Source organism: Gadus chalcogrammus, chromosome 16 (genome assembly GCF_026213295.1).
Source record: "Gadus chalcogrammus isolate NIFS_2021 chromosome 16, NIFS_Gcha_1.0, whole genome shotgun sequence".
Taxonomy (NCBI): domain Eukaryota; kingdom Metazoa; phylum Chordata; class Actinopteri; order Gadiformes; family Gadidae; genus Gadus; species Gadus chalcogrammus.
Genome location: NC_079427.1, coordinates 22627455 through 22643669, shown reverse-complemented (window position 1 = coordinate 22643669; position 16215 = coordinate 22627455). Strand labels below are relative to the sequence as shown.

Here is a 16215-nt window from a genome sequence, read left to right as displayed (position 1 = left end):
TGAAGACTAAGTGTCCTGCACTCTAAGTGTGTACATATTTGTGTGTTTTTAAGTACGTGAGTGAGTGAGTGAGTGAGTGAGTGAGTGAGATAGCGTAGTCAGGTGGTTGGCCCTAATTTGACCAAGCTACCTGGACAATACTAGATACAATGTATGTATGTACATGTATGGCCAAAACCAACCTTTAGAGTCAGTCTCTACATTTCTACAGGTTTAAAAAACAAACAAAAAGCCAGTAAAAACTTTGTATTTTAAGTTTTCCATCACAAAAACCACCATACACACTCTCATGGATCCTTTTTGTGTAAACACACCCACACCCACACACTCAAGTGTATGCAAAAACACACACACAGACACACACACATGTGCACGCACAAACACACACACACTCGACCAAAAACACATGCCTTTGACCACATACAGACACAAACAAACACACTTGCAGTCATTTTTACTGGACAGCCTTTGGAATGGCATGGCAATACTTTATTATGGCAGCACAGTCATTTGAAGGGGGCTGGGATGGCTGAGCACTTCAAAAAAAAGCAGAGACAATACAGGAAACTGAGTTACATTTCAATTAGTGAGTAGAAGGGGGCTGATGAGAGAGATGATAATAATCATCTGCACATGTAATAGAGATAAACACACACACACACACACACACACACACACACACACACACACACACACACACACACACACACACACACACACACACACACACACACACACACACACACACACACACACACACACACACAGAGGGCAGTACTGCCTCTAGTATGTCCTTTTCATTTTTTTTGCTTTACCCATTGCGGTCTAAAATACACACGGACAGCAATCACACAAGTACAGAGGGGTTCTAATTGTTGGTGCTGATTATAAAGAGCTGGATAATGGTTCAAAGTGGGGGTTCCCCCACCCCCGAGATATACCGCTCAGAGCCTGGTGTTGGTCGGCTGCTGCTGAACAGAGTGTCAGACTCACACAAAGGTTCAAGCTGTGTGTTGGTGGAGTGGGACAACACGTTCTAGCAGGAGTTCACACGAAATATGGGCGTTGCACATTTTAAACATGACCAACGGGTCAGAAAGGGAGCCCAACACGCAGGTCCGTTTATGGCCTTTAAGGGGGTTTGCGTAGTTGGATGCAGAGTGACTTGCCAGCATTCTGAGTCAATGGGAAGAAAAGTAATTTCATTATTTTAACAAAAACCCTATTTGTTCCCTTTCGGTTAGGATCTCAGTTACCCTGAAATCTCGGTTGGCCTGAAAATGCTAGACCAACAGATACGTACAGTATATGTCTGGAACCTCTCAGTTTGTTTTCTGATTTCCAAGGGGCATTATCAAGTCCAGATCAGACCTCCTTGCCTCTGGATGCAATTGGATAGACCTAAAACCAATCAGAGCAATGAAACGTGTGAGACATTGGTGGCGCCCATGTTCGGTGTTAATGAAAATGCCTAAAACCTGCCCCTTATTAGATGAATGGATTGAACGAATTGTGATTGGCCCGTCCCGGTCCAAGTATGCTGTGATTCTGTCTGAATTGGAGTGGGCCCAGATCGTTATGCCAGAGCAAATAAGACATGAGTTCGCAGATTCGTCTAGTTCCAAGGCTAGATCTCAGCGCATCGCTCATCTCAATATTAGGATATTTGATAAATCCTTTAAGGTCTTTGACTAGTGCAAGGCAACCATTCAATTCTCACCCTCAATATGTTATATATATGTATTTCGCTGGTGGCTGCAAGAATCTCAAACAATTGCATCGCTCTGTTGAAGGCCAATATACTCCCTCAAGGTGATTTTGTGTAAATCAATGGGCGACGTATATTTGACAACCAATTACTTGCCAAGACATTTCATGCCATGAAACACGCAGACGGAGACACATACAGTACATAGTGACTATCTTTCTGCGTGGTGCAGGGAGTGCACCAGGAGATATAAAGAGCACACGGTCACATGCTGCTGATTCAACGCCAAGTCAAGCTTGCTGAAGTTGACATAGAGTTCATACAGCCAGATCAGATGATGGAGAGAGAGAGAGAGAGAGAGAGAGAGAGAGAGAGAGAGAGAGAGAGAGAGAGAGAGAGAGAGAGAGAGAGAGAAGACAAATTATATCATCAGGATTCATGTTTTCCAAAGCACAATGTCATGTTTGTCTGTTAGTTCATAGAACCATGTGTATAAAGAACACACACACAAGTTATATATGGATAAGAAAGATCCCATCTGAAGTGAATGTTTAATATTTTAATGTAGAGCCATAATTGTCAATCACTGAAAACTGTAGCACATTTGACAGGTCAGATCATATGTTAACCTCTGAGTGGCAGACTACATAGTTAGTATCAACCTATGAAAGACATGGGCAACAACAGACAGCTCATAGGTCAGGATGAGTTGTTCAAGAGCTGTTTAAAAAACAATAAAAGGCAGAGAACAAGACACAGAAATAGATTCAGAACCCAGACACTTTCTTGTGATACTCCTTTTCCGGGAATAAATCTACAACAGCTCTCTTTCCTAGATAATCATGAAACCGTCTCACATAATCTCTGCATATATTCCCATCATCCTATGTACCCAAAGGGCACAGAGACTAGAGAGTGTGGTTCTATGCTTCGGTGCATGGAACAATACCACAATAATACCAGATACAGCTGGGGCCAATGCACTCATCTCCTTCCTTCTGGAGTTGCCAACCAGCTGCAGGCCCACAAGAAGTCCATGAAAAAAACGAGATGCCATTTTGGCCCAAAAGCTCAGGGGCTAACATACACAAATGGAGATGAACTGCGCCGTGGCCTTTATTAGACGGGGAAGAGGAAGGGGAGAACTGTCATGCTGGGCTATTTTGTACTAATAGGAGTGCTGCTCAATATTGTGTGTTGTGAGAAATCCAAGTCTGCAACATCAACTTTATTTCTGAGAACAATGGCCACCCGCATCTCCGTTACATCCATTGATCAACTTTTCAGTGAATCTTTCGCGGAAACCGAATTGATGAGGCGGACCCCAATAAGTACTGCACAAATAGCCGAGTGTGACAGTTACATTTTTAAGGGTAAAGGAACCCCCCAAAAAAACATAATCTTGGGACTAACAGAGTGAACATTACCGTTATTCCTGAAAGAAAAAGTGTAAAGTTATAAAAACTTTTTTTTTTTTTTACTAGTTTAACCTAGTAAAAACACTATTGAGGTTTGCTTCTTCCAGTTAAAAAGCACTTTTCGAGGGTGGGAGTCCACTATTGACTGCATCATTGCTTGCTGTGTGTTTTGACACATCCCTTGCCCCTGCTCCTTTTGAACCCAATGTGTCCGTCTGAACCTTTATCACTTTGATCCCCCTTACATCACATGTTTTAAAATTCTCCTGCCAAGACAGTTTACTGTTTACTTACCCTTTTAATACACAATGAGGGACGAACAGAACACAATCAATGCGACACGATATGAACTATACAAAGTCAACAATAATATAAAACAAATAATTATGATCATAACAATTCTGAATATAATGTATAATATAGTAACATTAACAACAATAGTAAAGAGCCATAACAGGCCTGTCGTTTCTTTCCTGAACTCAGTGCACACCCTGCTGGAAATCTTCCTCTTTTCCTGCTCCTCCTCCTCCTCCATCTCCTCCTCCTCCTCCTCTCATGTCCTCTCTCACAACCATGGTAAACCAATGAGTTTGTAGTGAGAGATTGAGGGAGAGAGTTATGGGGATAGAAAGGATAAATGGATGATTGGATGAATGAATGACTGGTTGACTGGACGAATGGCCAGATTCAAATTGGGTGATGGAAGGTGCATGCTTTGCAAATGAATAAATTAAAATGAGTGAAGACTTTCCATATTTAGGATATACCTGCAAGAGATAGACAGAAAAAACGTGTTTTTAATCCTCTTATATATTTTGAATGAAAAATCTCTTCCAGGATTTCCTATTTTTGACTGAGCATGCGTATCCAGGTTCGTTCTTGATAGACATTTAGTAAAACCATGCAGAACTAATTATTGTGGATGGTCAGGCTACCCCCCAGCCTAAAGTTTTGATAAAGTGGGAACTATGTGTAAGTTGATAAAATGTGAACTATGAATTCAATCAAACGAACAGAAGGGGGTAATCTATGTTCTTTATCCGAAAGAGAGCAACTAAAGCAGACCCTGCCGTGTGAAAGTGGCCTGAGAATAGAGGATGACGGAGATGCAAAGTAGCAAGGGTGCAAGAGAAGCTGAGGCTCGGTGTCCGTGTGTGTGCGTATGTGTGTGTGTGTGTTTTAGATATTAGGGAGCACCTCAACTACGCGGCGTGTGTGAGTGTGCACGTGCAATCGCATGCTTGTCCATGTACGAGTAAAAGTAATGAGTGCCGTGTGCTTGCAGAGGTCTTGTTGGCCCATCTTAAATCAATTAAAAGGAAATAAGGAGGCTCTGACCGACCCGTGAACCAGCTTCCTCAGCTGAGAGCATGTCTGCAGACACACTCACACACACACACACGCGCACACACACACACATGCGCGCGCACATGAACAAACACACACCAACACACCATTGCATATGCACACACACACACGCACGCACACAACCTGAAACAGACACGGTTACACATGTTCGTGCCGCGTATGTTTGCGTGTCTGTGCACACCAACAAACAGCAGGTTTGTGGACATAGGGAGAGTGGTGGGTGGATCGCACTCTGAAAACTGGCAAACGACCCCATGCCCCGCTGTGTGAAAAACACTGGGTCCAACTCTCACGTGTGTGTGTGTGTGTGTGTGTGTGTGTGTGTGTGTGTGTGTGTGTGTGTGTGTGTGTGTGTGTGTGTGTGTGTGTGAACAGCATGTACGACAAGGCTCTGGAGGGATGATAGTTAAAGGAAATTTGACTAGACCAGATGTGTGTGCGCACACACACACACACACACACACACACACACACACACACACACACACACACACTCTACTTATGAACATAAGAGTGTGTGTGTGTACGTAAAACCCTTAAATTGCTGCCTTTTCTGAGATCCTAATTAAAAGGGATGATTAAGCTGTTATGGTGTGCGATCTCGGGCTCTGTGTTCTTGCTGTGAGCCACTTGGTAAGTAGAATGTATTAAAATGTCCCCCTCTCTCTCACTCTCAATCTACCACTCTCTCTCTCTGCAGGGACAAATCCACTCCCCTCCCCGCTCGCGGAGGCAGTTGTTGTGGAGGTGACAGCTCACGTTAATCCCCCGGGCCCCAATCTCGACTCCCAATAAACAGGCTGCTCGCTTTAATCCACACCAGACAGCCGAGCAATGGGGTTAAGACTGGCCTGCCTCTCCCACATCCCAATGATCTCCCTTTCTCTCCACCGCCGCGGCCCCGGCTAAGCGGCATATAATACTGCTATTGTCATATCGTGGGATTAACATCTGGACCCCTAATCTGACTCCTATGACCTGGTGAAAAATAAATGACTCCACCATCAAGGCCGGGGGATGAGCAGAGAGAGTGGTGTATTAAACACACTTCAATGCATGGTGATCATGTAGGCCTGCATGCAATAGCCAGCCATTTTTCCTTCAATATTGGGAGTTGCATTCATGCCTAACTCTGTATTGATGATTCTCTATAAAATATTGATTAATAAGAACAGTAATTCCTGTAATGTAACTAGGGAACTATCAGAAGCTGAGGGTGGTGGTCATTTGATGCTGCTTGATGGGAGTCCAGGTTAGAACTGGGTTTGGGTTGGGTGGGGGGGGGGGGGGGGGGGGGGGGAGAGAACAACAAATCAAAACATAAAGGCTTCACACAGTATCTGTCCACCCTGCCACGTTGGAAATGCATCCTAAGTGACCACAATGAGTTGCCGGACCAGAGCTTCCGTAATGGACATGACGGCAGTGGAGTGAATTAACGTTGGCCGGCCTCTGCTGCTTATGGATACCTCTGCACCCATTAGTGTCAATATGCTCACTCTCTCTTCCCAGAACACTGTGGGGGAAAACAAGCAGAGGGGAAATTGCATCTGGTAGCCTGGGAATTAAGTTTGCAGCATTCATTTGTGTTGCAGTGTTTTCGCAGTTGTTTTTATAGTGAGCATTATTTGTTAAAGGGATACCCAGAGATTTCTGTAAAATTGCCATTTGCCCTCTCCCATCCGTATTCAGACAAAGTGTTTCATTCTAAATTCGCCATTGTGCATCCAGAGGGGGAGTTTGCTTGGTTAGCATTTGCTCCTGTAAAGGTGAGCTAAGGCAAGTGAATGTTAACCCAGCAAACTCCACTTAAGTTAAAGCTTTTTATTGTCCCCTAAGGGCGATTTTGTTTGCAGCAAGACATCAATAGACAACATAGGACAGAAAGTACAACATGACAGACCAAACATACATGCAGATAGTATAGATAGTGCAGAGTGTATACATGCATGCTGATAAGCATCCCTGCATGACATACCCATGTAAATCAGAATAATAATAATAACTACTATGTGTCAAATAAAATAAAAAATGAAAAACAGGAAACACTTTCTGCTCTCCATGGAGTACCTTTCATACAGCAGGTAATCATACCTCACACTGCACCAAAAACACCATGTCGGCCCAGAGCTCCAAAATCTGAGTTCAGTAGAGTAATGGCACTGGGAACAAATGAGAGTCTATATCTATTGGTTTAACTGCAGGGAATCTGAAACGTGACTTAGAAGGTAACAACTGAAACTCAGGATGAAGAGGATGACCATTTGCTGATAAAATAGATTCTGCCTTTTTGTGGACAAATCTATTGTACAGGTCTGCTAGACTGCTTTGCTTGGCACCTATGATTTTGCCACTTCTGGGAGCAGCCTGATGAATTTGGAATAAAAATTGTCTGAATCTTGCAAGATTTTTATATAGATAATATATATTCATAAACACATATAAAGAAATATGAATATACCAACAAATATATCAAACAAGTATTCTTGTCACACTGGGGAGCCACCAATAGATCCGGCATATTGACTGCGATGGTAATTTAAGTGGTGGCGCCCTTGCGTCTGAATATAATATAGATCCACGGTTGGACTCTGCTCATTATGGAGGCGGGAGAGAGAGAGAGAGAGAGAGAGAGAGAGAGAGAGAGAGAGAGAGAGAGAGAGAGAGAGAGAGAGAGAGAGAGAGAGAGAGAGAGAGAGAGAGAGAGAGAGAGAGAGAGAGAGAGAGAGAGAGAGAGAGAGATGCATATGTGAATATCTCTCGCATGTAAAAAAGGCCCACGCATGCACGTGACAGCACAAGCACGCCGTTGCCCATTTGCACATTCATGCGCCTGTCTGCTCTGTCCTGTGCACGGCTGCCTGCCGCCTGCCTCCACGACACCTCGGGACATGGCCATATGCCACGACCTCGGCCCATTGATCACCGCGGCGTTAGCCTCGCATGGCGGGCTGGCCGGCGCGAGGCGCAGGACGTGACAGATGGGCGGGAAAGGTGGGCCACGTCATGTGTGAAAAAAGCGCGCAAGTTGGTGTTGGGGGTGGTGTCGTTGGCGTGAGGGGGGTCACACAGGCCACAGTGGTAGAGGGCGGACTCGGGCATGTATCTATGCGTGTGTGGGTGTCTACGTGAGGAGGAACAGCAGGATGTGAACGTGGGGAGGAAAGTAGAGCATCCATAACATCGGCACTCTCTTACGACGAGGGCCACTTAGACTGCGATCTAATAGAGCACTAATAGAGTGTATATGAATCACCGGCCTGCTCTGCTGCCCTCATAAATACTTTACTACCTTCCCCACTAGAGCAGCGCCGGACTAAGGCTTCATCAGAGGGGCTTGCTGATTTAATCTTTAGGACCGTATACCTGGTAGGAGGGAAACAGGGCCGTGAATAATGTGTGGTGGTGGTGGCTGGCTGTGGTGAGGAGCTTTATACAGGATGTAAGAGGACTTATTCATATACTATTCATCATAGGTCCCGGAGTCACCGGTGAAAACACAACAGACATATATCAGTTTCTCCCGTGCAGATCACTGGGAGTGTGCATTACATTGTTTTTACTCCCTGAATAATGTGTGCTATTCATTGCTACCAATGGCAGTGGGATATCATGAATCATTTCCACTGTATGCAATTATTTATTGCAAGGAGCAATTATGCATCGTTTTAGGGCTGGAAATACCGAAAATATGTGCGTCTCAGAGTGTGTACAGAAGGTGTGGGTGTGGGTGTTTGTGTAAGTGTTTGTTTGTGGTGTTTTACAGGAAACTGAGTTACATTTCAATTAGTGAGTAGAAGGGGGCTGATGAGAGAGATGATAATAATCCTCTGCACATGTAATGGAGATAAACACACACACACACACACACACACACACACACACACACACACACACACACACACACACACACACACACACACACACACACACACATACACACTCAGACAGCTGTAGCTACATACAGGAGGGGTTGACCTTATTTCAGGCACTACATTTGTGTGCACATGGACGTACATACACACACACACACCAACAGACCAATTTTAATGTACAACAAAGCCACACTCAACTAGAATGATCTCCTCCATTGTTAAACGCCTCCTATGCATGTTCGTGCAAGCTTTTGTTTGCGTGCATGTGTATGCATGTATTTATGCATGTATGCATGGATGTGTGTTTGTGTATGCATTTATGTATTTGTAAGTGTGCATGTGTGTATTTATGTATTTGTGAGTGTGAGTGGGTGTGTGTGTGTGTTTGTGTGTATTTATGCATTTATTAGTGTGTTTGGGTGTTTGTGTGTGTAATTCATGTTAGTCATATCTAATGAAGCAAGAACAGGCCAACCTTGATCAACAGCAGTTAAAGGGCCAGACCCCTCCTCCTTTTTCACATTCATCAAGTGTGTGTGTGTGTGTGTGTGTGTGTGTGTGTGTGTGTGTGTGTGTGTGTGTGTGTGTGTGTTTGATCTCTCAGCCAAATCACACATGTGCCGCCCAATCAACTACTCCTGCCTCTAGGGCTCCTTCTGCCTTAAATGCACCCCCGCACACACACACACACACACACACACACACACACACACACACACACACACACACACACACACACACACACACACACACACACACACACACACTTAAGAAAAGCAGCTCCCACACAGAAACTATTAGTGCTTTTGATTAAATTTGGGAACAGCTCATGTATAAAAGTCTATGGTCAGTCCAGCTTAATTTAAGTTTGTGTGTGTGTGTGTGTGTGTGTGTGTGTGTGTGTGTGTGTGTGTGTGTGTGTGTGTGTGTGTGTGTGTGTGTGTGTGTGTGTGTGTGTGTGTGTGTGTGTGTTTAGAAGTATGCTTCTTTGTACAGAGAGGGGCTAAATGTGAGCGATAGCAAAGCCCCCTAACCTTTGTAATATGCACACTAACCGCTGTCAGGGGAGGTTCAAAACCTTAAAAGCGCTTGCTAACACTTCATAACTCTGACTTAAAGGAAACAACTACAACTGTATAGCCATTAGTGTGGCACTACAAACACACATACACCCACAAACACACACACATATACACACACAAACCCACAAATGTGCTTCAGAAAGCATGTAGCACACATAAATACAAATAATATGTCTTAAGAAGTTGGCAATTTGACCAAGGTCGTCCAATTTATTCTATTGGCGAAGAAAATGATTTCAGCAGCCCCAATCTAGAGGCACCGCAAAGCCGTGTGGGAGAAAGAGAGAAAGCCGGTTGTTGGAGCATGTCGGGCAGATTAATGAATCACCTCTGATGGGTACTCTACCCTTCGCCATGCTGGTGGTGGTATGGGTGGAGGATGAATGACAAGATTAATTAGTGAGGACTAAGCTTCTACTGTGAGATCTGTGCTCTAACCAACACACTGGTTGTTGGGAACAGAATTAATTTGGCCTCTACTTCTTTTTCTTCGTCTTCTTCTTCTTCTTCTGAAGAAACCTGTTTAGCGCCCGTCACTGCAGGGCCGTCTCCGAAACACCAGCGTTATTGTCTTGCTTATCTGCTTCTCTCCTCTCTCTCTCTTCTTTTATTATTGTGATTATTATCGGACCGCTTCAGCATGTGTTTGTGGTGTGTGTCGTGCAGCACATGATTTCATCTGAGTGTGTGTTTGTGTTGTGTTAGTGTGAGGGTAAAATAAGTTCAATTCTTGGCAAAAAAAAGAAAAAGAAGGCTACTCTCTAATTTAAAATTCTTTCACATGAACTCAGCTGCCGGACGACATGGCAAGAAGGAAGAAAGGATCAGACAATTACCTTCTTCCCCATCATTTCATGTGGTACATAAGTGTCCAGCTATTTGTGGATCTGAATGTTGTTTTTCTTTTCAAACGTTTGCATCTGTGTTGTGCATGCCGTTTACTCTTCACGTACACCGTATGTGTTCGCACAGTGATTGTTTTTCTTTACAGCTTGAAACATTACTTGTAATCTATGTGTGTGTGTGTGTGTGTGTGTGTGTGTGTGTGTGTGTGTGTGTGTGTGTGTGTGTGTGTGTGTGTGTGTGTGTGTGTGTGTGTGTGTGTGTGTGTGTGTGTGTGTGTGTGTGTGCGCGTGTGTGTGTGTGTGTGTGTGTGTGTGTGTGTATAGGCAGTAGTAAATGCAAATGCAAGCACTGTGGAAAGAAAGGGTATAAAATAAAGTAAATGGAGAAAGATGCTGCAGTTCATTTTTTGTACCCATTAGGGTGAAGGTCAAATGATCCTCATTGCATTTGAGTGGGATATCAGTAATGATTGGTTGACCAGACAGGACCGTCTCACTGGCCGGCTTAGATCTCTCCCCCCCATCCGGCAGATGTCCAATCATCCTAATATAACAGCAGGCACAGAATAACACACTGGGTGATGCCCGAGATTAAAACTATACGTGTGTGTCCAACGGATGGATCCGTGTGGAGATACACACCAACAAGGCTGGACTATAGGGTTTGATGTCACGTAGACGGCCCCAAATTACTTCCAGTTTAGCAAACTGTGACTCAACAGTTACATAATCTGTAGTTCTAGCATTTTTGCCCTGGTATTTAATGGAAAGTTATTAAGTTCTGTCAATAAATCCACTCTTCCTCCCTTCAAGTTACGAACTGCACAGGAGTCAAAGATCTAAAAATGCATGGCATCCTGCACGCTGATGGATCTGATCAGAAAAAGATCTACAGTGAAGTAGGAACAATTTATAATGATCATTATTTGTGCATAGTTTACTCCATAAATTCGTTGAAAAGAAAGACAAAAAAAAAGAGAGTAAAGGCGGTAGGAAAATAAAAAGTTAAAGGTGAAAGAATGAAAACAGCTTTCTCTCTAATTCGAAGAGTAGACTATCCGTCCGAACCAAAGTTGTGGTTCTTGTTATCACTCTGTAATCAATACCAAATAAAACAAGTTTTCCCCTTTCTCGCTGTTTAGTCTCTGGCCCTGTGTGAAGCAGGAGGATTGTCACTGTCTGGTAGGGTTGGTCAAAGCTCCAGGCTTTGTGGAGGGGAAATTGCAACTGGCGAATAGGAAGGGTAAAAAAAAACCAAAAAAAACCCAGGGGCATAAAAAATGAAGGGATGAGTTGGGGAGCAATGAAGGACAGTAGCAAGTATTTGAAAACGTTCCGGGGGAGGATCTCTTATGAGTGGATGATCTGACCTTGTTTTAACCTCTAAAAGCAAAGCAGCTTCTTTGATGATGAGAGTTTACAATGCGCCAAACAGAGTAGTCGATTGTAGCAGCGCTACAATACACTGAAGTAATGACATCACGACAACAACTGGAGAGGAAGAGAAAGTAGAGAAGAAGAGACACAACGGATGATAATGAAAGCCAGACACCTAACCGAATAAAAAAAACAAAGAACAAGATAGAGAGCAAGAGGGTGAGAGAGAGGACGAGATAGAGAGGGGTGAGAGAGGGCGAGAGAGCGAGAAGGCGCGCAAGAGAAAGAGGGCGAGAGAAAGAGCGAGAGAGAGAGAGACTGAAAGCCAAGCCGAGGAGTCCCTGGACTACAGAAGAGGAAGCCACCAAGGAGCCTGGTGAGGAGAAACAGTGTCCGTTTGTGGCCACTGATAATACTTTCCATTCTACCCTGTTCTGTGCGGTGGTCTGACGAGTGTGGCTGTGTGAGTGCGTCTGCATTTGTGTGTGTGTGTGCTTGTGTGCGTGTGTGTGTGCATGTGTGTGTGTGTGTGTGTGTGCGCAGGCCCTGCACAAGCTGGGCTGCTGATTCCCTGATTGCAGGCTGGCGCCCTGCTGGCGAGCCCCCACGTACTGAAATTAAATCCACTCTGTCCCGTTATAAATTATAATGCTTTACAAACAACACCCCCACTAGGGACAGGGAGGGATATGTGTGTGTGTGTGTAGGAGGCACCAGACAGTCATAAGATGAGAACGATATGGTTAAAGGTGCGGAAAACAAGAAAATAGAAGAACAAGCACCACACAAAAATACCAGAGGAGACAGGAAATGAGAAGACCTTTGGACAAAGAAAGAGCAAAACTAAACCGTATAAATAAACGTGTTTAAAAAAGGAAACTGCGGGCTGAGACAGGGTTGTGTCTGCGTAAGATGACAACAAATATGTAGAAGAAGAATAGTATTGATATACTATAGGGTCGGGGATGAGACGTGAAAGCCCAGAGTTACTGTAAATGGACCGGCTGTTGTTGCCAGCCATGCAGGCAGGGGCGGTCTCTTCCTGACAGACTGGCAGTGTCGGGGCTGCTAACGGTTATGATGTCTGTTCTATATTCTGCCCGTCGCCCACTGACTCACTCGCTCATCAATAACTTTAAGTCAAATGGGGGAAGGGAAGAAATTTCAAAGAAACAAATATCCCAAATATGGAGGTTGGACATACGTTTCATAGGAATGTGCATGAGTGTGTCGCATGCTTTCTTTTTCCGAAGTTGACGTTATTTTGGTGTGAATATATCCAGAACACCATTCTAGCAAGGAAATCTGCCTGGCTATTTTACTGACAAAACTTGCAGAGTGATTAGGAGATAGGAGGACATGGCCAACCCCAATGCTGCGTGGTGCATTTGTAGAAAATGCACCTAAATTATGTAAATTTTTTTAGAATATGTTGGGATTTATTGTTTGAATTTAAGGGAAAACCGTTCAAGTACAGAAGACGTTTGTTGGATTTACTGACAGGAAGCAACTTCTGTTATAAACTAATTATAAAAGGGCAGATATGAGCAAGGCTGAGACGGTTGCACGCCGAGACAGTCCGCAGGATAGGGTAGGATTTTATTTATCCTTTATTTTACCAGGAAGGTCCCATTGAGATACAATATCTCTTCTTCCAGGGAGTCCAGACTCCATATGACTCCATACCCACAATGCATCCTAAGCACTTCATCAAACAGGACGTGCTTTACCTAAGGACGAGCAGCGAGGCTGGCAGCTAGGGTCAGCTCCAAGACTCCTAAGGTGGATTTTGCATATACTCAAGGAAGACAGCGAGTATAGAGAAGGGAGACATATTACATGAGCTCTGAAGGCATCTTATGTTTTAAAATATATACATATCGATTAATTTATTCATATACATACATACATACATACATACACATATATATATATATATATATATATATATTTGAAGAATCAAAGTGAGGGTTGCGCTTTAAACTGAACCTTACTTTGATCTATGACGTCACACATCATCAGCTTTCCAAATTGAGAAATATATAAAACATCATATAATGATAAAGCCATAATTTCTAGGGTGTATATTCTAATATTAATCATAAAGAAAGCTTAACAATGATGCCAAATTCTTTCCCAGTTCAAGCTGTGGATTTTGCCACCACAGGGAGAGAGAGGGTGGTGTTCTGGGACCTGATGGTAATAAGTGGAATGAGATTGGTTGCTATAGTGAGGGAAACAGTGTTTCCGCCACTTGAGTGAGGCACGGAGAGCTGCCCTAATTGCCGCTGTCTGCTTCAGCCTTGAGCATACGGTCTAAAATAGCAACAGCAACCCGTCCAGCTGTCCAATAGGCTGGCTTCATCCCCCCCCCCCCCACCCTCACCCTCTCCCCCTTCCCCCTCACTGCCTTGCAGCCATTTACAACATGATGGGGGCTTGAGCAAACAAAGCATTACGGGTCGCTTAAGCCTTCCTCTTACCTTTAGGAGGGACAGCGTCTGACGTCTACCAGTCCGCAACATCTGCAAACACCTGATAGACCCGAGTGGCCGAACGCTGCACCACTTTCCTTGGTTCTCCCCCGGGTTAAATTGTTACCACCTTCCCCTCTAATCCCAGCTCAGACAATTAACTCTATAGCCGAGCACTTCAAAGCCAGTGGCACTGAGAAGAGATTGACCTCGGCGCTCCACAAGATTTGTTTTAGACTTTTTCTTTGCCTCCAATCTCTTTTTTTTCCCCTTTTCTTTCCTTCCCTCTCTCTTTGGCTCTCTCTCTCCCTCTACAGGGTCCCAGGCCTGGCCGGGGCAGGCCGGGCCGGGCCAGGCCATGAGGCAGGGAGGAGATGTCACGGGAGACTTAGTCGAAGACCGAGTTTATTTTATTATAAAGGGGTGTGAAAAGCTCTGAGCCCAAGCTGGTTCGCGAGACATTTAACATCAAAGTTTAGATGTTGATGAAAAACAAACAAATCTTATAACAGTACTACACACATACATACATATATATATATATAAATAAATAAATAAATAAAATGAAATGCAGATGGCACACCATTCTTAATGACTATGTGTTGCTTATTAGCCGTTTCAGTATAATGCATTGAATCATTATAATTTGCTCATTTGTTGTTGTTAGGATTTCTCACACCCCGAGGGCGACTTTGTTTCTAAACCAAAATAAGTGCAGACAAGGACATTCATCTGGGCACACATCTGTCCTGGGTCACACCGTTGTGCTGGGCTGTAAATATACCAATAGGACGGCAACAATATATGATGCTCCACAGCCCTCAGAGGTTGATGCCTATACCAGTATCACAGAAATAATATATCAGCAGTCTGGGTGTATTTGTGTATTTATCTGTATGTTTTAATATGTTTGCGTGTGTAAATGTGTGCGTGTGTGTGTGTGTGTGTAAATGTGTGTGTGTGTGTGTGTGTGTGTGTGTGTGTGTGTGTGTGTGTGTGTGTGTGTGCGTGTGTTTATGCGTGTGTGTGCAGCTTTTCACATGTATGTCAGAGGTTGGTATGTGGGTCTGCATGTGGCACAATGAGTGTGTGAAGGCCTAGCACTTCTTCCTAAATTTGACCCCTCTATTTCCTATCAGCCTACCCTGCAGCATAGCGGGAGGAACTGGAGCAAATGAGTATAGGGATTAAGACTGGGTAAGGGCCCCAGGTGTGTGTGTGTGTGTGTGTGTGTGTGTGTGTGTGTGTGTGTGTGTGTGTGTGTGTGTGTGTGTGTGTGTGTGTGTGTGTGTGTGTGTGTGTGTGTGTGTGTGTGTGTGTGTGTGTGTGTGTGTGTGTGTGCGCGCGCGCGCGCGCGTGTGTGATGTCATGGGTAAATGCCTGCATGCGTGAGTTTGTGTCTACGCATCTGCTCACTGCGAATGTTTATATTCAAGGGTGTGTGTGTGGCTATGCTGCTCTTTTGTGTTGCAACAAACCCTTAGCCATTCCCCCTCAGGATGTGGCCTGTCACTTCATATAGTTGTTGATGTGGCAGGAAAGGTGAGGACGGTGATCACAAACACACGCAAACACACACACACACAAGACGCCCATTCACACAATACCTAAAGCGGTACCGTCCAGTGCGATATCAATCCGGTACTGATCAAGTGTAGTGTCTTGTTCTGTTCCATGTCATGATACAACATACGTGTGTATTTTGCTTTTCTACCCAATTCATAGTCTGCCAAGTCAAATGCTGTATAAACTCACGAACACGTCCTCTGCATCAGCATCAACATCAGCTACAATGAAGCCATTGTAGCTGATGTCTTCATCATGGAGGTCACCAGACAGGTCATCAAAAACAAAACCAAAACCTCTGCATTATATTCAATCTCCATTTTGCTTCCTTCTCTCAAAACAGTACTTGTTGCAGTTTGCCTAATATTGCAACCCTTGTAACTTCAAACAAAGTAAACCAATATACTGAACAGTAAAACAATAAAAATATTAATGATACTCTACTAATATACATTAATCAAATTATATTGTCAAAAATGCCAAAGCATAGGAGCGACCAAAC

At 44.0% G+C, this 16215-nt stretch overlaps 1 protein-coding gene across 3 annotated transcripts in view; it reads right to left on the bottom strand.

Moving 5' to 3' along the window:
- Nucleotides 1–16215, bottom strand: part of bcas3 (BCAS3 microtubule associated cell migration factor) — a 210641-nt gene that overhangs the window by 81954 nt on the left and 112472 nt on the right. Inside the window, exon 24 of one of the 3 annotated variants that reach the window (XM_056611675.1) lies at nucleotides 2199–3893. The exons of the other annotated variants lie outside the window; for them this stretch is intronic. Within the exon in view, the coding sequence (XP_056467650.1) occupies nucleotides 3883–3893 (11 nt within the window). The 3' untranslated portion in view covers nucleotides 2199–3882. Of the gene's footprint in view, nucleotides 1–2198; nucleotides 3894–16215 lie in introns of those variants that run through there. 3 annotated transcript variants of the gene reach the window in all.